The following is a 25,422-nucleotide window of genomic DNA, read 5'->3' as shown; positions in this document are numbered from 1 at the left end:
TCTCTACCCCAACTCAGATAGCTGATACTTTCGGGAAATTCTACCATGATCTTTATAATTTGCCCGACTCCGGGTCCAGTCTGGAGGAAATAGATAGGTATGTGATCAGTTCCGGTCTACCGACCCTTTCGGTGGAGACACGGGAGGGTCTGGAGGACCCGATCACATTGGAAGAGGTGCAACGGGCAGTAGGCTCGCTGAAAGTAGGTAAGGCCCCGGGTCCGGACGGTTACACCGCACAATACTATAAGACCTTTTTGCCTACCCTCGGCCCGCATTTGGTGCAGTTTTTTAATGCTCTGGGCTCGGGAGGGGACTTTCCGAGGGATACCCTTAGAGCCCATATTTCATTGATCCCCAAAGAGGGCAAGGACCCAGGCCTGTGTGGGAGCTATCGACCTATTTCCCTCCTAAACCTGGATCTGAAGCTATTTTCCAAAATCCTCGCCACGCGTTTGGCGCGGCACCTGCAGTCTCTCATACACGTCGACCAAGTAGGCTTTATCCCCTCTAGGGAGGCCCGGGACAATACTGTTAAAGTCCTTAACCTGGTGCATAAAGCCAAATCATCTGGGACTCCCTGTCTCTTCGTGTGTACGGATGCTGAGAAGGCCTTTGATCGGGTTGATTGGACGTTTTTATTCTCGGTCCTCCAACACATAGGCCTAGGGGGACGAATGTTGACCTGGATTCGTAATATATACTCCCGTCCCTCGGCTCAGGTAAAGGCGAATGGAGTGCTCTCGGCATCTCTCGACATTAGGAATGGGACCAGACAGGGGTGCCCTTTGTCTCCCCTTCTCTTCGCGCTGTCCTTGGAACCCTTTCTTTCTACTGTTCGGCGAAACCCTGACGTAACGGGACTCCTTATGGGCAGCACCGAGTGTAAGATTTCGGCTTATGCTGACGACATGCTGTTTTCATTAACGAACCCCAGAATCTCCCTGCCAAGTCTCCTTCGAGAGTTCCAGCTTTACGGAAGGCTCTCCCACCTCAAGATTAATTTTTCGAAATCGGAGGCCATGGGGGTGGCTGTATCACCGCAGACGCTACTAGATATGCAGTCTACCTTCCGTTTTAGGTGGACTCACACGGCCCTGACATACCTGGGTACACAGATCCCGCCCGATATAACACATACGTTTGCGATGAATTTCCCCCCCCTGGTTGTTAGGGTGCGCGCTCTCCTCCAAAGATGGAGCTCCGGCTTTCATTCATGGTTCGGGAGATGCAATCTCATTAAAATGAATATACTTCCCAAATTTACCTATCTTTTCCAGGCTCTCCCAATCCAGATCCCGGTCCCATTCTTTAAACGGGTTCAGTCCCTACTTACTCAGTTTATATGGGCACACAAAAAACCTCGTCTTAAGCGACCGCAATTGACTCTAGCCAAACAGCAGGGAGGGTTGGCTCTCCCTGATATACGACGCTATTACCAGGCCTCTCACATGGGGCGTGTGTTAGATTGGAATTGTAACCGTCTGACTAAGCAGTGGGTGCAATTAGAACAGTCTTACTCCTGCATTCCCTTGAAAAGTGCCCTGTGGTGCTACAAAGATTTGCCCAAGGCGTTGAAGTCGCACCCTACTATAGGGGCTTCTTTGAAAGTCTGTCACCGGATTGCTGCCCAAAATGTACTGACATCTCTGACTTCCCCCTTGTTCCCTATCCTTGGACATCCGAGATTTGAGCCGGGAATCTCCGCCCGAGAATACGATCTGCTCAAAAGTTCCAATTTGGACCATGCGTCTAAATTTGTTAGCGACGGTAGGTGGCCATCCATCTCAATTCTGACCGATCCTGCGGGAAAGTTTCAGCTACCTTTCTGGAGAGCGGTGCAACTGCATCACTTCCTCCATTCTATCCCCAATCCCAAAGATTTCGACCGCCACCTGACGGACTTTGAGGCTCTCTGTACAAGTGATGGCCCCTTGGCCCACATCCTCTCTCAGACATATACACTCCTGAACACACTTCCGGAGCATCCACATTTACCATGTCTGTCCAGGTGGGAGAGAGATCTTAACTGCTCATTTTCCCCGGCGCAAAGACAGCGCATTGTTACCCTCGCTCTCAAGTCCTCGCTATGCACCAGGATTCAGGAGACAAACTTTAAACTTCTCACCAGGTGGTACTTGACACCATCTAAGCTACATAAGTGCTTCCCCGCTACCTCTGACAGATGCTGGCGATGCGGTGAGGAAGAAGGCACTCTGCTTCATATATTTTGGTCCTGCCCAAGGTTGACTGATTTCTGGAGAGAAGTCAGGCGCATTACACAGCAATTTGTGGAATTCCCGCTCCCGGATGAGGCGGCTTTCTTTCTCCTGCACCTCTCACAGGTCCCCATTAAGCAATACAGAAAGTCCATCCTGCGGCATTTACTAAATGCTGCAAAGTCCTGTATCCCGCTTTATTGGAAGAACAGTTCCCCCCCTTCTATTGCTCACTGGGTCAGGAAAGTAGAGGACATTAAAAAGATGGAGGACTTGATCCTTACGGCACAGGATAAACAGGAGATTTTTAAACAAACCTGGGATGGTTGGAATGTTTTCATATTTTCGCTGGAGGGGCGCCGCCTGCTCTCGCCTTAGTGCCAGGGGATGGCCTGCATGGGCCCCCTGGGACGGAGGTCGCCATCGCGTCTTTTCCCTCTTTTCTTTCTTTTCCTTTTTCTTTTCTTCTGCTCTCTGTATTCCTCTCCCCCCCCCCCCCCCCCCCCTCCCTGTTACTCTTTCTTTTCTTTTTGGAAAAAGTGAAAAGTGGGAACGACAGACCCCTTCCCCTTTTTGGGGATAGATGGTGCCGGGGGGACTTGGGGTTTATATGATCCCAGACCCTGGCACGATATACGTGCTATCTGTTACTTCGTTATGATTGCAATATGACAGTCCTAAAGTCCCATTTTTTGTCTGTATTGAGTTTTGCTTCAATGGATTGTACTTGACTTGTTGTTGTATGTTGTAATGCGGGGACGGTCTTCCCCAGTTTGGAGTTGAATAAAATTTATATTTGAAAAAAAAAAAACTTCATCCACCATGGCAAGAGGGAACTAGTGAAACTAAACCCACAAAAAAACAGCAGTGTGTGGACAAACTCCACCATATAACCGGGTAACCTCAACAGGAGCGATCCCAAAGACCGCTACATTGCAGAGGTAATGCAACAGTGCATTAACAAAACAGTACTGCGTTTTTATCGAAAAACCAGGAAAAAACTCAATTGCAACTACACGGCCACCTGCAAAACTTTGCGACCAAACCCAGTATCAGCCAATGCACTGAGTTCTACCTTGTAGAACTTGGTAAACGTATGGACAGACGACCAGGTCGCCGCCTTACACACCTGAGCGACAGACGCTTGGTGTCGGAAGGCCCAAGACGTTCTGATTGCTCTTGTAGAGTGGGCCATGACTGGAAAGGGGGAGCACCTGCCCCTTCAAGGCGTAGGCTTGGACTACAATCTGTCTGATCCACCTGGAAATGGTGGCCGACGAGACAGCCATGCCTTTCTTAGGACCAGCCACCGAAACAAATAGTGAGTCTGACTTCTGAACGGGGGCTGTGGCAGACAAGTACACCTTCAGAGCCCTAACCACATCGAGAGCGTGAAGGCCCACCTCCTCCTTGGGGTGCTTCGGTTTAGGACACAACGATGGTAATACAATGTCCTCATTAATATGAAAAGCCAAAACCACCTTCGGTAGAAAGGACGGTTTGCGGACTCAACACCACCTTATCCCTGTGGATGACCAGATAAGGCGACTTGCATGACAAGGCAGCCAACACTGAAACCCTCCTGGCCGATGCGATGGCCACTAGAAAGACCACTTTCTGTGAAAGGGTCAACAAGGGAATCTCCAAATTCTCAAACGGCGGCTTCTGAATTGCCGACAACACCAGGTTCAAATCCTACTGAGGACGCACCGGAGGGACTACATGTCGCACCCCCTGAACAAAGGTACTCACTAATGAGTGAGACGCCAGGGATCGCTGGAAAAAGATAGCCAGACCTGAAATTTGCCCCTTGATGGTGCTCAACACCAACTTCTGGTCTACACCTTGCTGAAGAAACAGCAGGATCCTGGATATAGAGAAAGAGTGCGGATGCCACCCTTTCTCCTCACACATTGAGATATAGGCCTTCCAAGTATGATGGTATATCTTCCTGGAAGAAGATTTCCGCGCCCCCAACATAGTTGGAATCACCGAGTCCAACAGACCCCGGTTCCTCAACACCTGGCTTTCAACAACCATGTCGTTAAAGCCAGCGATGGTAAAGCAGGGTGAAAGATTGGACCTTGAGATAGGAGGTCCTCTCGCAACGGCAGTCGCCAGGGAGCGTCTGCCACCAGACGCACTAGGTCTGCGTACCAGGGCCGCTGAGGCCAATCTGGGGCAACCAGGATTACTGGGATCCCCTCGGCTTCCACTCTGCGCAGCAGGCGTGGCAACAGTTTTAGTGGAGGAAAGGCGTAGATCAGCTGGTACTGATCCCACAGAGCCACCAGCGCGTCTGACGCGTCTGCCCACAGAGCCACCAGCGCGTCTGACGCGTCTGCCCACAGATCTCTGGTCCTGGACATGAATCTTAGTACCTTCCGATTGAGACGAGGCCAATAGATCCACATCTGGTGTGCCCCACCTCAGGCACAGCAGCCTGAATATTTCCGTATGCAATGCCCATTCTCCTGGGTCCAGCATCTGTCGACTCAGATAGTCCGCCTGCCAATTTTTCACCCCTGGGATGTAAATGGCCGACAGGGCTGGTACATGTCGTTCTGCCCACCGAAGTATGTGAGTGACCTCCCGAGCAGCGGCTGAGCTTCTTGTTCCCCCTTGGTGATTTATGTATGCCACAGCCGTGGCGTTGTCTGACTGTATCCTGATCGGACGCCCTTGAAGACTCATTGACCATATGTGGTCGATGAGTGGCCCCCGAATCGACCCCCCGGGGAATGCCCAGCCGCTCACCCCACTGAGGCAGGGAGACCCGTACTTACCAGTCCTGAAGAGCTGGGAGACATTCCATCACAGACCTACTCCTGCGCAGTTACAGGGTAGCTGTTGGCCCGATATACTGTGATCCAGACAGCAGTAGTCCGGTCATATGTATACCCCGGAGAATTGAAGCTCACCGACCACCTCTGGTGCTGAGTCATGTCGTGGCCTGCCGAGCCTTAGCTGCGGCCTGCTCGCGCTCGATGGCCGGACTGGGGAGACTACAAGGATATCATTAACCAGCCTGTCACCCAGCCGGCAGTTGATAGAAGATCCCAGGATCTTTCATCTTGCGCAAAAAAAAGCAAACCTGCAGCAAAAACATGGACCGAGTGGGCCCGCAGGGTTCCTAGGTCATTCTCCTTACTAGGCAAAATAAAAACTGAAGCTGCTGGGAGCAGTGAGGAGGGTTGATAGCACAGGCTCCGCCCCCCCTTGGGCGGGATTAAAAGTTATGTGTATTGTGTTACAATTTTGCCTAGTTCTCCTAATGGCAGGCTATACAACCCATTTAGTTACAGAGAGGAGCTGTGTCGGTCGTTGAATATAAGATAAAATTTCTTTTTGGAGGATCCGAAGGAACACTGGATCTTAGAAACCTCTGAGGGCGAACCTCCCATAACTCAAGTTTGTAACCGTGAGATATAATTGAAGTGACCCACTCGTCCTGAAGTGTTGTTTTCCAAATGTCCGCAAAGTGCAGCAGCCTTCCCCCCACCCGAAGGAGTGGGGGCGTCCCCTCAAAAGGAGCTAAGGGCCCAATCATCATCCTTCAAGGCGGGTTCCTGTCACTTGGACCTGCAAGGACTGGGTACCCTTTAATGTTTAGGGTCCACTCCCTTGGACCTGTACAGCACCCTGCAGGAAATAAATTAGCACTGTACTGTCCAGAATTTCCACTCTTCAGGGTCCAGTGCCCGAAGGCCACATTACAGGTAAAACATTGCAGGATCTTGAGTCTTCTTTGCAAGGCTTGGGTACCATTTATCTAAGCATAAAAGCCTGTGTCAAATGGATCTGATCAGTCAATCCCTTGATTCATTTTTGAGAGATGAAACAAACCGTGATATCCATCTTGCAGACACTGGTAAAAAACAAAACTAAAGTACTTCCTGTATGGGAGGGGTTATATAGGGGATCCTTTCCTGTCTGAAGACCTTTGGTCTACCACTGTCCATTCACTTAATGATGGAGTATAACCCAGCAGGTAAGGAATATTAGCCTGACTCTGTGTCCCATGATATATGAAAAAGAAACACTGGTTTAGAGGCATTTTTTTTAAAGCAGATAAATCTTGTTCAGGATGGTAGTTTACTGGCATTTAAAATGCCAAATGCTTGTAAACTCACGTAAAAGCTGTACAAAAAAAGTTTATGCACATTTTAGTTTATAAGCATTTTTAAAGAGGAACATGTAAGGTATGGTAAAAACCCAATTTTTAACACCTGCTGTGGCCTGCAAAGGGGGGGGGGGGGGTTGGAGAGAGAGAGAGAGAGACAGAGAGAGTCCATAGTTAAAGCACACTGCTCTCTCTTCTCTTACAGAATGGCTGAAATAGTTAATACTACTATTTGTTTTTCATGCATTGTGGGCATTTGTGAGGGTCTCCAGAGGTTATCTTAAAAAAAAAGTTTCTAACCTCAAATGCACATAACTGTTGCTAAACTCACATAAACTCAGTATGTAAAAGCTGTAAAATGGACGTTTTTCACAATTACACCCCAAAATATATTCTCCTAATCCTCCTGAGTACAGCAATACCACATGTGGGACACTTTTCCACAGCCTAGCCACATACAGAGGCCCAACATGCAGTGAGCACCATCAGGTGTTCTAGGGGCATACATTTCAAATCTAATTTGACTATCTATTACACTTTTGTGAGGCACTCTAGTGGCATGAATGAGAACTGATGTGGCATGGATGAGCATGAATGGGGATGGATGAGCCACGGATGGGGATGGCTGAGTATTAATGGGATGACTGAGCATGAATGAGTATGGCTGAGTACAGCTGGGTATGGCTGAGTATGACTGGGTATCACAGAGTATGGATGGGGGTGGATGGGATGGCTGAGCATGGATGGATGGATGAGTATTGCTGATTAGGGATGGACAGCTAATGGAGGGATGGAGGAGTATTGCTGACTATGGATGAGTATTGCTGATTAGAGATGGATGGCTGAGCATGAATGAGTATTGCCGATTAGGGATGGATGGATGAGTATGGATCAGTATTGCTGACTAGGGATGGATGGCTGAGCATGGATCAGTATTGCTGACTAGGGATGGATGGCTGAGCATGGATGAGTATTGCTGAGTAGGGATGGATGGCTGGCTGAGCATGGATGGATGAGGCTGCAATAGGCAAAGATCAGTGCTGCGGGCACCACAGCACTGCTGCAACCCATCTCTCCCCTCTCTGCTTACACTGTACTGATCAGTGCAGAGAGGGGAGAGAGTAACCGGACATGTTTGTTTACAAGTGATCGCTCCGTCATTTGACGGAGCGATCACGTGGTAAACGGCCGCTGCCAGCGGCCATTTACCGTGATCCATAATGTGTCGGGTCCCCTGGACCTGGCGGTCACGAATATTCCCAGGTGCGCGCCTCAGGGGGAGCGCAGGAGTGCAATTCTGGGAGGATGTCAATGTACTCCCTCCCAGAGTTATCAAGCCGTGCTGTAGGCGTCATTCGGCTATGGTGCAGTCGTTAAGTGGTTAAACCTGATTTTCACCTAATAAGTTTGAAGTTCTTAACCTTTTGAACACAGAGGAACCCTTGAAATAGTTCTCCAGTCTCAGGGAACCCCTGCTAAAAATTTGAAATCTACAACTTATGATACATTAGTGTGATGGTCGTTGAGAAGAATTACCCTCTTATGCCGCGTACACACGGTCGGAATTCCGGCCAGAAAAAGACCGATGAGAGCTTTTCATCGGAAAATGCGACCATGTGTATGCTCCATCGGAATTTAGCTGTCCGAATTTCCGCCAGCCAAAAATTGATAGCATGTTCTCAATTTTCCCGACGGAAAAACTTTCTATCGGTAATTCCGATCGTGTGTATGCAATTCCGACACTCCAAAAAAATCACGCATGCTCAGATTCAACTACGAGACAGAAGCTATTGGCTACTGGCTATTAAACTTCCTTTTTCTAGTCATGTCGTACGTGTTGTACGTCACCGCGTTCTAAACTATCGGAATTTGGTGTGACCGTGTGTAGGTAAGACAGCTTGAGCGGAATTCCGTCTGGAAAACCATCAGAGCTTCTTCCGACGAGAATTCCGATCGGCATTACAGATGGTTAAAAAGATCAATGGTGTCAGTGGGAACTTATCTGAGAGGCAGAAATTGCCCAATGCTGAAGGAACCCCTAGCAAGCTCTGGAGGAAACCTAGGGTTCCATGGAAACCTGGTTGAAAATCACTGATCTAGTGTCATAGATTGCTTAAGCCGCTTGCTCATTTGTAATTTATATGTTTAGCTTGGATATCCTATATGATTTTTAATGAACAAGCTTACACTTTAATATCCTCATTTTACTGTATACACAAAAAAGTGAAAATACTTACATCTGAAGGCAATTCTGACATTTCTTCAATACATCTTAGCAATATTTGATCACAATCCTTTTCTGCCGCAATACCAGACTCATTAACACACTTAACAAGTTGCAAGATCTCTGAGTAATTCTGTCGATATACAAGATGCTTACACACTTTGCTGTACACCAAGGAGGCATCCAGTTGAAAGTCCTAGATTGTCAAAAAATAAAAGTAAAATTACTGGAGTAATCAATGTCACCATTATCAATGCTGCTTTTGAAAACCAATACATTATGTTTACAAAACAATATAACATTTTAGAATGTATATATTTTTAGTCAACTGCACAACTCTGGATATTTATGATGGCCCACATGTGTGCTTTTTTAAAATAAAAGTTTTAGGGATGTAGATAATGTAGGGATGTAGATAATGGGGGAGTTGGGTGTCTGAAACCACCCCCCCTCCCAGAGCAAAGTTATGTTTGTGTAAAAAAACAGGGAGCATTGCTCTTGTCCCCATCCGATCCGTAATTGTCCATGGATGGGAAAAAGGCTGCTTAATTTGTCTACATCTTGACTCGGGTGTAGAGGTCTGCTGATGGCTCGGCTCGGGCAGAACAGGGAGGTCCATTAATGGCCCAGGAAAGCTTCAGATGGCTTGGGCGGGGAGGTCCATTGACGTCTCGGGCAGGGAGATCCATTGACGTCTCGGGTGGGGAGGCGGGGAGGGACACTGACCTGGTGCACACTGTGACATAAAGGCGCCTTTTCAACAAATTTCAAACACACTGCAAGGAGGAGGAGTGGGAGAAGAAGTGGATCCATTCCTGCCCAGCCCTGGACTGCACCAGGAACTTTAGGTCAGTGCATGCTCCACGCCACAGACAGACTGCTCTGCACTGCCATCTGCTGAAAATAATCTGCAGGGGTCACTGATGTAAGAGAGGAGTAGGGAACCTAAGATAAAAGGGAACACTGGTATAAAAGTTCCCCCTTATATCAGTGTCCTCACTCCCCTCTTACATCAGTGCCCCCACTTACCATAGTGTATTCACTCTGCATATGCTAATGTAAGGAAGGGGGTTCTGGAAATCAGAGCCCCTCTGCATCAGCGTTTTCTTTTACACCACAGTCCACAGAGTCCCCCTTTAAAACAGAGTCTGCAGAGTTCACCCTTGCCCTGCCCATACACTGTGAACTCTGATGTAGAGGGGAAATCTGCAGACTGTGATGTAGAGGGGAATGCTGCAGACTGTGATGTAAGGGGGAATGCAGCAGACTGGCATACAAGGGGGAATGCAGTAGACGGTGAAGGTGTATCGTAGCAGACTCTGATGTAAGGGAGAACACAGCAGACTCTGATGCAAGGGGGCTCTGGTGACCAGAGCCCCCTTACATCAGAGTTCCCCTTTACACCAGAGTGTGCAGTTTTCTGCCTTCAAACACAAGCTGCAGAGTTCCCCCTTACATGATGGACTGCTGCATTCCCCTTTACATGACAGTCTGCTGCTTTCCCCCTTACATCACAGTCTGCAGAGTTCCCCCTTACATCACAGTCTGCAGAGTTCCCCCTTTACATCACAGCCTGCAGAGTCCCCCCTTACATGACAGCCTGCACAGCTCCCCCTTACATCACAGCCTGCACAGCTCCCCCTTACATCACAGCCTGCACAGCTCCCCCTTACATCACAGCCTGCACAGTTCCCCCTTACATCACAGCATGCACAGTTCCCCCTTGCACTTCAATGTACAGTACTCTGATGTAAGGGAGGCTCTGGGAACTCTAAAGTAAAGGGGAACTCTAATACAGCGCTCGACAAATCCCAGGCACCAGGATTGCCACGGCAGTCAGAAATCGCATCCTAGCACCTAGGCCTCCACCAGCCCACTCTGCTTTTCTCTCTCCCATTCCTGACCACATGTCCTTGGCCAGCCCGTCTCATGCTCCATAGAGTGCAGCTTAATCCAGTGTCCCAGTCTCCTCCATGCCTCCCCGTGTACAGAGTGCAGGTGGAACTCTCCAGTGCACACTTCCCCAAACAGCCCTCTGACAGCCAGCTCCCCGGGGAACACCGCAAGCTCAACTACCAAAACAAAGCGTTCTACTACTCCTGCTGAAGGGTGGTCCGCCACAGCACTGTAAGCTAGAGTTCATCAATGCCACCTTCAGCATGACGGTGGTAGCCACCAATACATGTGGCTCCCCCCTAGAGGAGTACCCCCCTAGAGGAGTACTGGGCGCAGACCAGAGTCCCCAAGTCCTGCCACCTCTGTGACTGCTGACAGCCCCACCTCTGCCACAGAAAATCCTCACCAACTACAACAACCAGGCAGACACATGACCTGGTGGCAGAGCCAGACCATGCTGGCCAGGATCCAGTATCTGCACTCCATCAACCTCACCCTGCACCTCGGTGACAACACCCAAAACCTGAGCTACCCCCATACATCCACCTAGGGATAGGGACACCCATTACCAGACGATGGTGGATGGGATCCAGTACCCGCAGTCCATCAACCTAACCCTGCACTCACCCCATAGCCCCCATCACCTCAGCTACCTGTTCATAGGGGCCCCCATTAACCCCAACACCCCACCTACTTGTTCATAGGGGCCCCTATCTCCTCCGTACTCCAACCCCATACCCCCTGTACAACACCACATTTCACTTCCTGTCCCACTGCCCCCCTCCCTTAACACATCCCCCCTCCTGTCCTGCTGCCCCCTCCTGTGACGCTTCTCCTTCCTATCCAACGCTCCGCCTCTTGTGACACTTCACTCTCCTGTCCCGCTTTTATAGCTGGCTCCTAGATGCAAAGTAAATTTGTCAAGCCTGCTCTAATATAAAGGGGAATTCTGTGGACTCAGATCTAAAGAGAACTGTTCAGATTCTGATGAAAGAGGGGAATGCTGGAGAGAACTCTGATGTAAGGGGGGCACTATGGTGTAAAGGGGAACACTGAGGACTCTGATGTAAGAAGAGATTGTTAGAACCCCGATGTAAGGGGGGATTTCGATATAAGGGATGGCTCTGATGTAAACAGAGGGCTCATCCTGACTGCTGCTCTCTATACAGTATGTTGTTTTGTATGGTACGTATACCTGACCCCTACCCTCTGTACATTATGTTGTAACAGTTGCTGGTTTTAATGAAATTCTTCCTTAAGATAGGATCAGTCAGAAAAATTATATTTTTGTGTACATAAAAGTAATGCAATGTAATGGAAACATTTGATTTTTAAACAATGATCCTTGGTCCTGAGGTTTATTTGTATCTGAAAGGCTGTCGGTACAGTAATTAGGTATATTTTGTGGGTACTAGTACCATTATATCTTTTTCAATTCTTTCCAGTTTAAAACAATCATCTTTTAAGCACAATAAAATAAGATAACACAACACTTGCAGCCAATTTCGACATTACCAAATATTCCTAGCAAAAAAGTGGGTTAGTGGCATTGAGGAATGAAAGGTTATCTGCACTGAACTAGGTTAAGAGCATATCAAAAAAAAAAAAAAAAACAGGTGGACTCCCTCTGGCTCACCTGCCCTCTATCTATACTTCAAAATGTATGTGCTTCCACTGTGGAAAAGTGAAAGTCTGCAAATGTGTGCAGACTAAACCCCTGTTTTTAATGCATACTATGAAACAGGTCAATTTGGTTGGTCGCAGGCTGGTCGGTAAGTTGAGCTTGGAAATGTCTCGGGTTTTTTTCTTATATGTGTTGCCCTTCCAGTGCTTCTTGCTGCATAGACCAGTTATAGGTGGGAGCAGCGGGCATTTGTTTGTATTGTTAACATGTGGATATACCTAAATGGCATGCATAAAATCTCTACATCTAATTGATATTTTGTCAACTGGGAGAATAGAATTTACACATTTTAAATAGAAACCAGACCATGTGAAAGCTTTACAAATCTGAGAAACTAAAACCTGATGAAGCACTAACAGATCTGATAGTATGCAACAGGGAAGGGAGGAACCCTATGAGATCGTAGGTTCAAATAATGACTTGCTTAATTCACCTAGCAATGGTGGAGCGAGAGCCAGGGAACCCTGTGGGAATCCTTGGGGAGTGTAAAGAGGGGATCAAATTGCCTAAAAGAGGCTCTGGCTGAGAGGTTGATTTCTCATAGCCGTCATGTCAAGCCAGTAGAGAGAAACCTCCGTGTGTTGGTTTGGGGCAGGACATAAGAAATAAGTACATGTCCTGGTTGAAGAAAAAAGAGGAAACAATCTTGAAGAGAAAATAGGATTTTGGCCTCAATACGACCTTTTTTGTGAAGGACTAAAAAGGCTCTTTATGACATAAGGCTGCTAACTCAGAAGTCCTCAGTGCAGAGATGATAGCAATAAGGAAGGCTCAGATAAGGGAATATTCAAAATAGGTTCAAAATATGACCTTTGAAGAAACAAAAGAACCAAGGAAAGGTCCCAAGGAGTAATTTGGGAATATACAGGATGAGATGTGTGTGTGATAGTCTGTTCAAAAGCTCTGATTAAGGGATGAGAGGCCAACAGCCTGAAACAGAGCAGCCAAAGCTTAGATTTCCCCTTGATGATACACAAGGCCAGATGCTGATTAAGACCAGACTGTAGGGAGGACAGAATGTGTCCCACAGGGTACTTCTAAGGATGGAACCTCTTAGTCTTGCTCCATGCAAAAGTGGCTATCCGGATGCGATGATAGACTTTCCGAGAAGTCTATTTCATAGCCCTTATGAGGGTAGGAATGACAAAATCTGATAAGACTCTGTCTCTCAAGACCCGGGCTTCAACATCCAAGCTGTTAAATACAGCAACTGGGAAGCAGAATGGTGGACCAGTCCTTGGGCCAGGAAACCTGAACAATCCAGGATGGCCCATGGAGAGTCTGCCAGGAGTCTGAATATATCTGCGTGACAGTACCAGTCCCATTTAGCATTTGTCCCAACTCCCTTTTCTTCACTGGAATACCAGCCCCTGAACCAGCCTTGCTGTCTATGCTTAGAACACGGACATTGGACATAACAGTTTCCACAAGTGTCCTGACAAAGTTGGCTGCGTGCCCAGTTTTTGTTTATAAGATTTGTTGAAATGTTTCAATGTATCTGTGCCTCATGTTATTGGATGTGTCTCTATGCAAAGAAGGAGGGGGGTTATCCTCAGGGATATTCAGTATCTCAAAAAAGTGAGCAAATCCCTCACATTTTTGTAAATATTTTATTATACCTTTCATGTGACAACACTGAAGAAATGACACTTTGCTACCATGTACAGTAGTGAGTGTACAGCTTGTATAACAGTGTACATTTTCTGTTCCCTCAAAATAACTCAACACACAGACATTAATGTCTAAACTGCTGGCAAAAAATGTGAGTACACTCCTAAGTGCAACATTTCCAAATTTGGCCCAAAGTGTCAATATTTGTGTGACCTCCATTATTTTCCAGCGCTGCCTTAACCCTCTTGGGCATGGAGTTCACCAGAGCTTCACAGGTTGCCACTGGAGTCCTCTTCCACTCCTGAATGATGACATCACAGAGCTGGTGGATGTTGGAGACCTTGTACTCCTCCACCTTCCATTTGAGGATGCTCCACAGATGATCAATAGGGTTTAGGTCTGGAGAAATGGTTTACCAGTCCATCACCTTTACCCTCACCTTCTTTAGCAAGGCAGTGGTCGTCTTGGAGGTGTAATTAGGAGGTAGGTCTGGACAGCCACACTCTGAAGAAATTGCCTTTTTATAAAAAAAAAAAATCACATCAAAATCAAAAAATACATGCCACAACAGACAGGGGCGCTGATGCTTTTCACACTAACAGTAGTGTTTACTCATAGCTGACAATCACAAACAAAAGATTGAATAAATACTTTTTCTTGTTAAAACCCATGTGACTAGATAATTAATAGATTGGTAAATTGGTCAATTAATTCATTCATGTGTGAATGAAATCAATTGTGATTAGCCACCAAGAACTACATCAAGTACTGTGAACAATCTTTGCCTCTGAGTGTGATTAAAAGATAATGAAAATGGAAATAATAATAATAAAAATAAAATGAAAAAATAAAAGTGAAAAATTGTTAATAAAAACAAGTGAAATTGAGTGGTAAAGAATAAATTATATAAAAAAATATGTCAGTGAGAGTGAAAATTATATATATAATAAAAATGTGAAAAAAAGGAATGTAAAATTATATAAGTGAATCAAATAATAATGTGAAAACACAAATCAGTTTAAATAGATAAACTGATGATATATGAATAGCTAATACCTGATGAACCAATGTTATATAAACATGCTCTCAGGTATTTTCAGACATATTGAATTAAAAGAGTATTCAACTGAAGAAGTTGAAACTTCCACATATGAACATTACTGTAATACACTGGTAGAGTTCATTGTTATCCACCAGGTTTGTATGTGTGTACACTATTCAAAACAAAATGAATATAATGTCAATAGATAGGTATATAGAAAAAGAGGAAAAAATATCTATATTTATATGCAGAAATCCATGTGAACCAATGTAAATGAAAGCATAAGTTAACAAGTATGTGTGTATTACAAGATACCAATGGGTATCAGCATACGTAAATGTTTGTGCTCCTATGATGAACTCACATATTAGCCTCTTTGTGCTTATGCATGAATATACCAACTTTGTCAATTTTGTAAATTCAATAATAATGGTCTAAAATACAATAAATATAAAAAATATATCCATACATACGTATAAGACAACCACTATATTAAAACCGCTTAGGTTTGGTATAATTCGATTACATAAATCATATAAACATATTGACATATAAAACTTAAAGTCTGCACTAGAATCTATATAGGCACTAGTGAACATCTAAACCCACTCAGTTCTGTACACACGGACCTCATTTAAAACAATAAATGGACCATTTGACAAAGGTATACATATTGAGTATTGTTGGTCTCAGAACCCTCCAAAGGATGGGGGAAGGGATGTTCATATAAAACTGAAATCTAAGTTTATGTATAGATCCAAATTCAAATTTACAACAGAGCTCTTATTTTTAAACCTATTAATTTTGAAAAGACCCCCAAAACCTAAGCCTCAATATAAACATATCTATCAACAGATACCAAATGTAGAACAAAGGGTTAGGTGGATGGTACACAGCGGTAATAATAATAATAAACCGCTATTCCAATGTTGTATTGTGGCAAACAGGATCATGAGGACATTCACTCCCTGCTTGAAACTGCAGACAATGATCAGAGACCTTAAAAATGAATGATGTATGGATTAGATACTGTCCTCATATGGTGAAATCCCCCGGCCGTGTACCTAGACAAACAAGTCTGATATCAATTGGTCAATCGTGCTCAGAGAACGGCCTCAGCCCCCACACATCATGCAATAGCCTAAGGCTGCTTTCACACTGGGGCGGTATTCAGGCGTTACAGCGCTAAAAATAGCGCCTGTGTAGCGCCTGAAAAAAAACGGCCCCTTTCCCTCCAGTGTGAAAGCCGGAGGGCTTTCACACTGGAGCGATGCGCTGGCAGGACGGTGAAAAAAGTCCTGCTAGCCCATCTTTGGAGCGGTGAAGAAGCGGTGTATTCATCGCTCCTACACCGCTCCTACCCATTGAAATCAATGGGACACCGCGGCAATACCGCCAGCAAAGCGCCGCTGCAGCGGCGCTTTGCGGGCGGGTTTAACCCTTTTTTGGCTGCTAGCGGGGGTTAAAACCACCCGCTAGCGCCCGCAGACCGCCGCTAAAACGACGGTAAAGCGCCGCTAAAAATAGCGGCGCTTTACCGCCGACGCCGCTCCCGTCCCAGTGTGAAAGCAGCCTAAGATACAAAAATGTATTCATTTTATTTATTATTATTACCTCTGCAGCAATGCTGGCAGCACTCACATGTATATTTTACAAAGATAACCTCTGTTTATGACACTGAGCATGTTCACTCAACTACTTTGGTCAATCATGTTCTGAGTGGAACCTGTCCTGTTAGGCTGGATTCACACCTATGCATTTTTAGTGCTTTTTGCATTTTGTAGATTTGCACTACAGAATGTGTTCCATAGGAAACCATCTTAAATGGACTGTAGTACAAATCTGCAAAAAGCACAAAAAATGCATAAGTGTGAATCCAGCCTTAAACTGTTGTATGGTCTTGGCCACCGTGCTGCAGCTCAGTTTCAGGGTCTTGGCAATCTTCTTATAGCCTAGGCCATCTTTACGTAGAGCAACAATTCTTTTTTTTTTTCAGATTCTAAGAGAGTTCTTTGCCATGTTGAACTTCCAGTGACCAGTATGAGAGAATGAGAGCTATAACATCAAATTGAACACACCCATTCCCCATTCACACCTGAGACCTTCTAACACTAATGAGTCACATGACACCGGGGAGGGAAAATGACTAATTGGGCCCAATTTAGACATTTTCACTTAGGGGTGTACTCACTTTTGTTGCCAGCGGTTTAGACATTAATGGCTGTGTGTTGAGTTATTTTGAGGGGACAGCAAATTTACACTGTTATACAAGCTGTGCACTCACTACTTTACATTGTACAAACACTTTAGATGTAATAAAATATTTACAAAATATCACATGATGGGTGTACTCACTTTTGTGAGATACTGTATATACAGTACTTGTGTTTGTTCTTCAATAAAAGTCCTTTTATGCACCCTACGCTCTTAAATCTTGACTGCTGACTGGGCGGGCTGCGGGATTGTGTATTGTCCTGGCATGGGCAAGGGAGCTCATAAAGCCAACATACTCCTCAGGAGTACGGGGGTCCGTCACATTGGTGGCAGTGGTGGGATTGTGCTTTCTTGCTGTGGAAACACATCCAATCCACAACTGGAATCTACCTCTTGCTATCGAATGAGAGGCAATTAAGAAGTGAATGGAACATCACTACAAAAAAACTAAAAGAATGACCCTCAAAGATCTGGTGGAAGCTTGAGGCAGAATCACCGGTAACAAACCTAAAGCAGCTCTGTAAGCGAAGATGATCGGGTGTACACTGTGTGGTCAGAAAAGATGGATGGATGTCTCTGACTTCCAGAAGGAGGTGCAATGGTGATTAGCCCTGTATGGACCCTCCCCATCGGCTGAGATCATCTCTATGGTACTAGCTGAAACCATCCGGCAACGAGCTGCAGCGGCTGGGGGGATTCACACCACCTATTGACTTTGGGGTGGCCAATAAAAAGAAGCTGCCGTATGCCACCTTTAAAACCTTCTCTGAGGCGGATGGAGGCATTGATGGGTTCCTACAGGATTTTGCGATGCAGTGTCTCCTCCATGGGATTGCGACTACAGGCTGGGTAATCATCATGGTCAGTAAGTTGATGGGCCAAGCGGCTGAAGCATACAGGGCAGTAGCCGATGAGGACTGTATGATCTACGATCGAGTCAAAGAACAGATACTGGCCCACTAATCTTTAACCATCGAATCAAGTTCCGGAGTCTGAAAAAAGGGGAAAGGACTCCTACTTTGAGTGGGGTCATCATCTACAGCATGCCCTGAAAAGTTGGGTTCAGGGCTGCCAGGCAACTAAGGTGGAGGAGGTGCTCCAGCTTATTCTTTTGGAACAATTCTTTAATAGCATTCCCCTGGAGGTTCATGAGTGGGTGAGAGACCAAATGACACCAACTGTGCAGATGGCAAATGCCCTAACAGATGAATTCCAGGATGCCCAGCAGCAGCCAGACTGCCACACCAACTGGTTGTGGCTTTGTCACCACCTACAAGGCAACCAGGGGGAGCCACTCATACCATGCCAGCAGCAGAATCCCAGGGAATGGGGCTGAGATGCTATGGACAACTGATACGCAAATCGGAGAAGACTGGATACTCAGTGCAGGTAGCTGGAGGACATGTGTACCGCATACCCACTGCTCAAGTGCACCTAGATTGGGGAGCAGGTGCCAAGGACACTGAAGTTGGGCTGATATGGGATTTTCCTGCCAATGTACTATTGGACAATGACCTGAGACTTTTGACTTCTGCGTTTATCCCTGCTGCAGAGAATGAAGTGCATCCAGTCACCACCTGACTAAAGCCATGGAAAACTGCTTCATCCCACTCTGACGGGGTTCAGGTAAAACCCACTACCTCTGACATTGACCCTGGCCTATCCATCCTGACTTGGGACTTGCCAGAAGACTTTGAATGGGAGACCTTGGAGGACCCTACCCTTGCCCCATATAGACACAATAAGCCAGGACAGTTCAGGGAGGAGTGGGGGATGTTTGGTTTGAATGGGACCGAGGGAAGCTCTATAGGCTCACCGGGGGAACATGGAGGGAAGTGGCCCAGATTCCTCTCGACAGCTTATGGTGCCTTGAAAATACAGGCTTAATCTGTTACAGATTGGGCACGTTATCCCTCCCTGCTGGTCATCTGAAGCACAGGTGGACACTACATTGCCTGACTCAGAACTTTTTCTGGCCAGGACTTTCCCGAGAGGTTAGGAACTATTGCAGGACCTGTGAGGTGTGTCAGAGAGAAGGGAAGAATGGGAACTTTGCTTTGGCTACCACTAGACCCCTATCCATGGTCTTTCACCTTTCAGTTGGATAGTGGTGTATATAATAGGGCCCCTAACTTTGCCTAGTCCTACGGGTAAGAAGTATATTCTGACCGTAGTAGACTATGCCACCTAATATCCGGAGGCTGTTGCTCTGGGAAACATTCAAGCCGAGACCATGGCTGGTACCCTACTTCAGATATTCACCAGAGTGGGTTTCGCACAAGAAATTCTGATAGAGGGACGCAGTTCACGGCCAAACATACCCAGCAGTTGTGGGAGGTGTGTGAGATTAAGCCCCTTTACAGCTCTCCATATCACCCACAGACCAATGGGCTTTGCGAAAGGTTCAATAGCACCCTGAAGCAGATGCCTCAAATGTTTGCCTTGACATATAAGGACTGGGAACTTCATCTTCCCCATCTACTTTTTGCATACCGGGTACCCTAGGAGGCTAGAAATTTTTCTCTCTTCCAGCTGTTTTATGTTAGGAGGGTATGGGGACCCCTAGATTTGTTTCTGAAGTGCTGGGAGGGTACCTTTTTTGAGGAAGGAACCTCTATAGTGGATAACGTTCTGGAATTACAGGACCACCTTCAGAGATTGACTGCCACCATGTGGGACAATCTGTGAGCAGCTCAAGGGAAGCAGAAGGTGGTATGACTGGTCAGCTAGAGATCATAATTTTAGTCTAGGGCAAAACATGTGTGTTGAAACCGGTTAAGCAGAACAAGCTCCAGGCCTCATGACAGGGACCATATAAGATTGTAGAACAGCTCTGCAATACCACCTATGTAGTCGCCCAAAGTTCAGATGAAAGAAACCGTATCAGGAAAGACAGGAAGCAGTTGCCACCATATGCACCCTGGAGATGAAGGAGGGAGAGCATCTTCCATTCCCGGGACTGTTCAGGGAGGTGAAGTCCGAACCAGGGATAGCCGAGGTGTGGTTAGGAGAACGGTTGGGCCCACAACCCCAAGAACAGGCCCAGCAGCTGATCCATGAGTGCCCGGATATGCTCTTGTCCCATCCAGGCTATACTTTAATAGCCGTACATGGGGTCGACACACCGGATGCTGTGCGAGAGGGGATGCAGAGAGAAATCCAGGATATGTTGGATCTTGGGGTCATAGAGCCTTCGGAATGCCCTTGGGCCTCTCCAGTTGTTTTAGTCCCCAAGAAAGATGACCAGATTCTGTGTGGGCTATAGGTGACTGAACAATGGACTGTGACTGACTCCTATCCCATGCCTGTGTGGATGAACTCTTGAACAGAATCGCCCGGGGATGCTTCCTCACTACCAATGATATTTGCAAGGGCTAGTGGCAAATCCCTCTCTTCCCAGAGGTCATCACTCAGTCTGCCTTTATCACTCCCTTTGGCCTGTTCCAGTTTAGGGTCATGCCATTCGGAATAAAAAACACACCCGACTCTTTCCAGCCAATTGTAGATAGGTTACTGGATGGGTTGCAAGATTTTACCTGCACCTATCTAGATGATATTGCCGTCTACAGTAACACCTGGGAAGAGCAAATCCACTACATAGGGATAGTATTATATCAGATAAGGGGAGCAGGGCTGACTGTTACACCGGATAAATGCCACATCGGTATGTCCGAAGTCCAATACCTGTGGGAAACAAACCCGAGACTGTCAAATTTGAAGCAGTAGCCAACTGGCCCATGCCTCATACCAAGACTCAATTACTAGCCTTTCTAGGTACAGCTGGGTACTATTGCAGGTTCATCCCCAATTATAGTGCCATTGCCAAGCCCTTGACTGACTTGACCTTTCAATAAAAATTTTACTAAGGCAATGCACTAAGCTGGTGCACCCTATCTTTGTTGTTGTTCTGCAGTGCACAGAAGAGTCCTGAGAGGGCAACAAGGCAAATTGGCGCTCGATTCGAGTCCATTTTTGAAGCGTGGAATAATAGTTGAATAAGCCCTGAAGCAGTTTCTGGACTTTATTAGCAATTTTACACGCCTGGGATATGGAATGCAAACCGTGCCAAAATGTGATATTTTGCCCAAGAGAGCATCAAATCCCCTTTTTAACAATGCAACTTATGGTGTCTACTTGATAGTGATAGTAAGAAACATCTGTGGTATTAGCCAACTGGATTCTTGTTTGATGATCCCATAAATAAGGGGTCCAATAGTGAAGTGACAACCAAAGTGTCCTAAATTCAAGGATGTTGATGAAAAGCTGGGATTCTTCTAATGACAAAATAACCTGCACTGAGGACTCCTTCACAACCTGACAGGCTGGTATCTGTCATGAGAACATTCCACAACCCTAAAGGAAAGGGTTTCAGGAGTCTATCTCTGGGATGGAAAATCCATCTCCCCAGGGAGTCTAGCCTTTGCAGGTCAGATGCATAGGGTGGTTCAAGGACAGGGTCTGTCTCACACTGCCAGAAAGTGGCCTTGAAACAGTCTGAAGTTAAACTGGGTGCATGGCATTGCCCATCAGGCCTAAGACTCTCATGCAGGCACCTACTGAGGGCTGGCCCTGGAACTGTAGTGCTTGGGAATGAGAAAGGCGAGAGAGTTTGTCCCTGGGCATGAGGTCATCCTGGACATGGTCATAGCTAATGCAATGACGGGGATAGGGAGGATGGAATCTTTAGCAAACGATCATCCAGGTAACCCACAATGTTTATTCCCTGGGAGCGGAGCAAAGCTAAGACTGGGGTAAGCACCTTGGTGAAGACCTGGGGGGCAGTGGACAGACCAAAGAGAAGGGCAACAGAATCCTGGATGTCTGCTGAAACCAGAAAATCCCCCTACTGAAGGGAAGCAATGAGCAACCTGACTGATTATATATGGTACTTTTGAACCTGTGGGAACTAGTTGAGTTTTTAGATCCAGAATGAGAAAAATTCTTAAATTTCACTTGAAAAATGTAAATTAGTTCAGCTAGAAACTTTGAATGCATTCTTTGGTAGGGATTGGGGCAAAAACTCACTGAAAAAGAGCTGCTGAACAGCAGCGAGAAGATCTCCCCATCTTTGCAAAGAGCGTGGCAATTTGAAAGTAGAGTCCAAAACACCCCTTTGTAGACCCTAGAAATAATATTCTGTACGCAGGCATCTGAAATTTCCTGGGACCAGAAGGCTGACATATATCCCCTACTCTGACAAGTGGGACACACCTTCATTGGGAAGAGGGCTTGGAGCTAGGCTTGCTGGGCTTGGATTACCATGGCTTCCAATGAAAATTTGTTCCGGACTTTGATTTGGAGGTAGAGACTTGAGAAGGACATTTCACTAGCTTTGAGGGTAGAAAGTAAACCTGTGGAAGTGTGAGGCTTTTTTATATGGAAGACATTACTAATGTCCCCTTTGATGAAGGGACCAAATAGGTAGGTGTTCTCCTTCAAAGGGCAGATGCTCTAGGTGTTTCTTTCATGGAGTTCAGCTGACCAACATTTGAGCCAAACAATCCTCTGCGAATGGACAGAGAGAAGGTTCATCCTGGAAATCTGGCAGTGTATCCCCCAAGGCATCCATGCAGTAGCATAAAGCTACAGTTAAAAGCTCTATATACGTTAGAATAGAGCTAGGGTCTCAGCCAGTGGCGGCCCGCCCATAGGTACAAAGGCTCCACCCCTCCAAAGCTACTCATTTAAAAAAATACTGGCCCCTTAAGGTGGGTGGGATGCCGGGTGTTTGGAAACATGATGTACTACAATCACCAAAAAAAATTTATATATATATTGTAACCTGGGGGACAGGTAGCAGGTATAAGAGCTCCCTGGGATGAGCAGTTTCTCAGGCACAGATACCCAAATCCAGAGATGAAGTGACAAACAGTGCTGTGTTTATTTGTGGTATATACAAGTCCATATACAGGTGCTGTACAGTGCTCCAGAAAACAAAATAAAGGGCAAAGTAACAAAACACAAAACCTAGCCGTGTCACGGCTCTAGCTATACAATCTGCAGGCCCTCACTACCAGGCTGAACAAGCCTAATGCTTGTCAGTCTCTACAAAGAACTGCTTAACAGGTTTTACCAACCTGACACTCTTCACAAACAAACTTTTTGTGAATGTCCCAGGCAGAGAGCAAAAGCTGTCTGCTCAGGTGAGCCTAAATTAGCCTGGGGAGGAGGACCAAGACCCAAACTGGATCACAGATTCCTGAATGTGTATGAGAGGAGCCTGGGAGAGGTATAAACCCCGAACAGGACTTTTTCTGGCTCTCTCGGACGCTCTGCTACAATATATATATATTAATAATGGTCCTGTGTGTGCAGGATGCCGGACACCCAGCTGCTATGGTAAGCATGACATGTTTTGCAATCACATGATTGCAAACAAGAAGCTCTATCAGCTTCCTTTAGAAAGTCCTCGCAGCTCCAAAGGTGGAAGACAAGAAACTTGTGTGAGAGGCTGAGCTGTGATTACAAGGGGGTAGAGGGGGGACATGCAATGTAAAGGGGGGGCTCTGATCTGATGGTGACATCTGATGTAAAGGAGGACTCTGATGGTGACATCTAAAGTAAAGGGGGGGCTCTGATAGTGACATCTAATGTAAAATAAAAAAGAAAGAAGGGGAGAGACTTTGAATTAAACATGCAGTCAACAGTGGGGGATCCAAAAATTGTGTATTTAATATTTTTCCTAATCCAATTCATACAGAGTAATAATTAATGTCACAGTATATTTGACACGCTTCATGGATAATTGTCCTCCCCTGGTGCTGCCATGTGGGGGCTCCGCATGCACCACATGCTGCCACAGCTCCCGGAAAAATATGCCCTCAATGGGAGCTTCAGACTTTTTATGCTGCACTTTCTTCATATGGCGGTTGTGAGTATTTTCCACACAATGGGATACCCCGATTTACACTTTTTCTTTAGTTTTCTCCTTTATAAACACAGTGACTTAGAAACCTATATATTTCATTTCAGATATACACGTTTGCTACTGAAGAGTGGATAAAACTCCATGAAACGTGTCAAGCCTCTGTACATGCAATGTTTAAATCGATCATGTGTTTTATTTTTACTCATATGAACATTTGTTATAGTATTCTGATCATCAACAATTTTCAATGTAATAGGAAGTCCTACAGAGTTACTTTTCTTTATCGTAACATCACGGGACACAGAGCCATATTAGTTACTATGTGGGTTATATAGGCCACCTTTAGGTGATGGACAATACCCAGCCAATACTCTGCAATACCCAGCCAATACTCTGCAATACCCAGCCAATACTCTGCAATACCCAGCCAATACTCTGCAATGCCCTGCCAATACCCTGCCAATACTCTGCCAATACCCTGCCAATACCCTGCCAATACCCTGCCAATACTCTGCAATACCCTGCCAATACTCTGCAATACCCTTCCAATACTCTGCAATACCCTTCCAATACTCTGCAATACCCAGCAATAATCTAATCTAAACTAAAATAAAGTAAAATGAACAATAAAAAATAATAATAATTTGAAGCGCCCCTGTCCCCATGTGCTTGCATGCAGAAGCGAACACATACGCAAGTCTCGCCCACATATGAAAACAGTGTTTAAACCCCACATGTGAGGTATTGCTGCGAACGTTAGAGTGAGAGCAATAATTTGGGCCCTAGACCTCCTCTGTAACTCAAAACATGTAACCAGTAAAAAATTTTAAAGCGTCGCCTATGGGGATTTTTAAGTAGCAACGTTTGGCGCCATTCCACAAGCGTGTGCAATTTTGAAAAGTGACATGCTAGGTATCTATTTACTCAGCGTAACTTCATCTTTCACATTATGCAAAAACATTGGGCTAACTTTACTGGGTTTTTTTTTAAGCACAGAACTGTTTTTTTTTCCCATAAAAAGGCGTGTTGTGTTTTGGGGTTTAATTTGTGGTATACATATGCTGTGTGTGAGAAATAACCTGATAATATGACAATTTTGGGAAAAAATAAAAAATAAAAAGGAAAAAAATTATCTTGATATTGCAAAGAATTGTAGGAAAAAATGACAACTTCAAAAAACTCATCATGCCTCTTACTAAATACCTTGGAATGTCTTCTTTCCAAAAAGGGGTAATTTGGGGGGTATTTGTACTTTTATGGCATGTTAGGGTCTCAAGAATTGAGATAAGCAGTCAGTCCTTCAGGTGTGATCAATTTTCAGATATTGGCACCATAGCTTGTGGACTCTAAAACTTTCACAAAGACCAAATATTATCCACCAATTTGTACTTATTTTTACCAAAGATATGTAGTAGTATAAATTTTGGCCAAAATTTCTAAAGAAAAATTACTAATCTGCTAAATTTTATAACAGAAACGAAGAAAAATTCATTAATTGTTTTTTACAGAATTTTCGGTCTTTTTTCTTTTATAGCACATAA

General features: G+C 45.6%; 1 protein-coding gene across 6 annotated transcripts in view; it reads right to left on the bottom strand.

The window, feature by feature from the left end:
- Positions 1-25,422, bottom strand: part of ZFYVE26 (zinc finger FYVE-type containing 26) — a 1,794,472-nt gene that overhangs the window by 122,064 nt on the left and 1,646,986 nt on the right. For 5 of the 6 annotated variants that reach the window (XM_077465059.1, XM_077465063.1, XM_077465062.1 and 2 more), the window contains 2 exons: positions 14,197-14,274; positions 8,580-8,762 (listed from right to left, as the gene is read on the bottom strand). In XM_077465059.1, the coding sequence (XP_077321185.1) occupies positions 8,580-8,762; positions 14,197-14,274 (261 nt within the window). The remainder of the gene's footprint in view (positions 1-8,579; positions 8,763-14,196; positions 14,275-25,422) is intronic. The other variant, XM_077465061.1, reaches the window with a different exon arrangement.

Source organism: Lithobates pipiens, unplaced genomic scaffold, assembly GCF_037356315.1.
Source record: "Lithobates pipiens isolate NorthernLeopardFrog02 unplaced genomic scaffold, aLitPip1_a1.2 Scaffold_30, whole genome shotgun sequence".
Classification (NCBI taxonomy): domain Eukaryota; kingdom Metazoa; phylum Chordata; class Amphibia; order Anura; family Ranidae; genus Lithobates; species Lithobates pipiens.
Note: the sequence above shows the minus strand (reverse complement) of the source record. Positions and strands in the feature narration are given on the sequence as shown.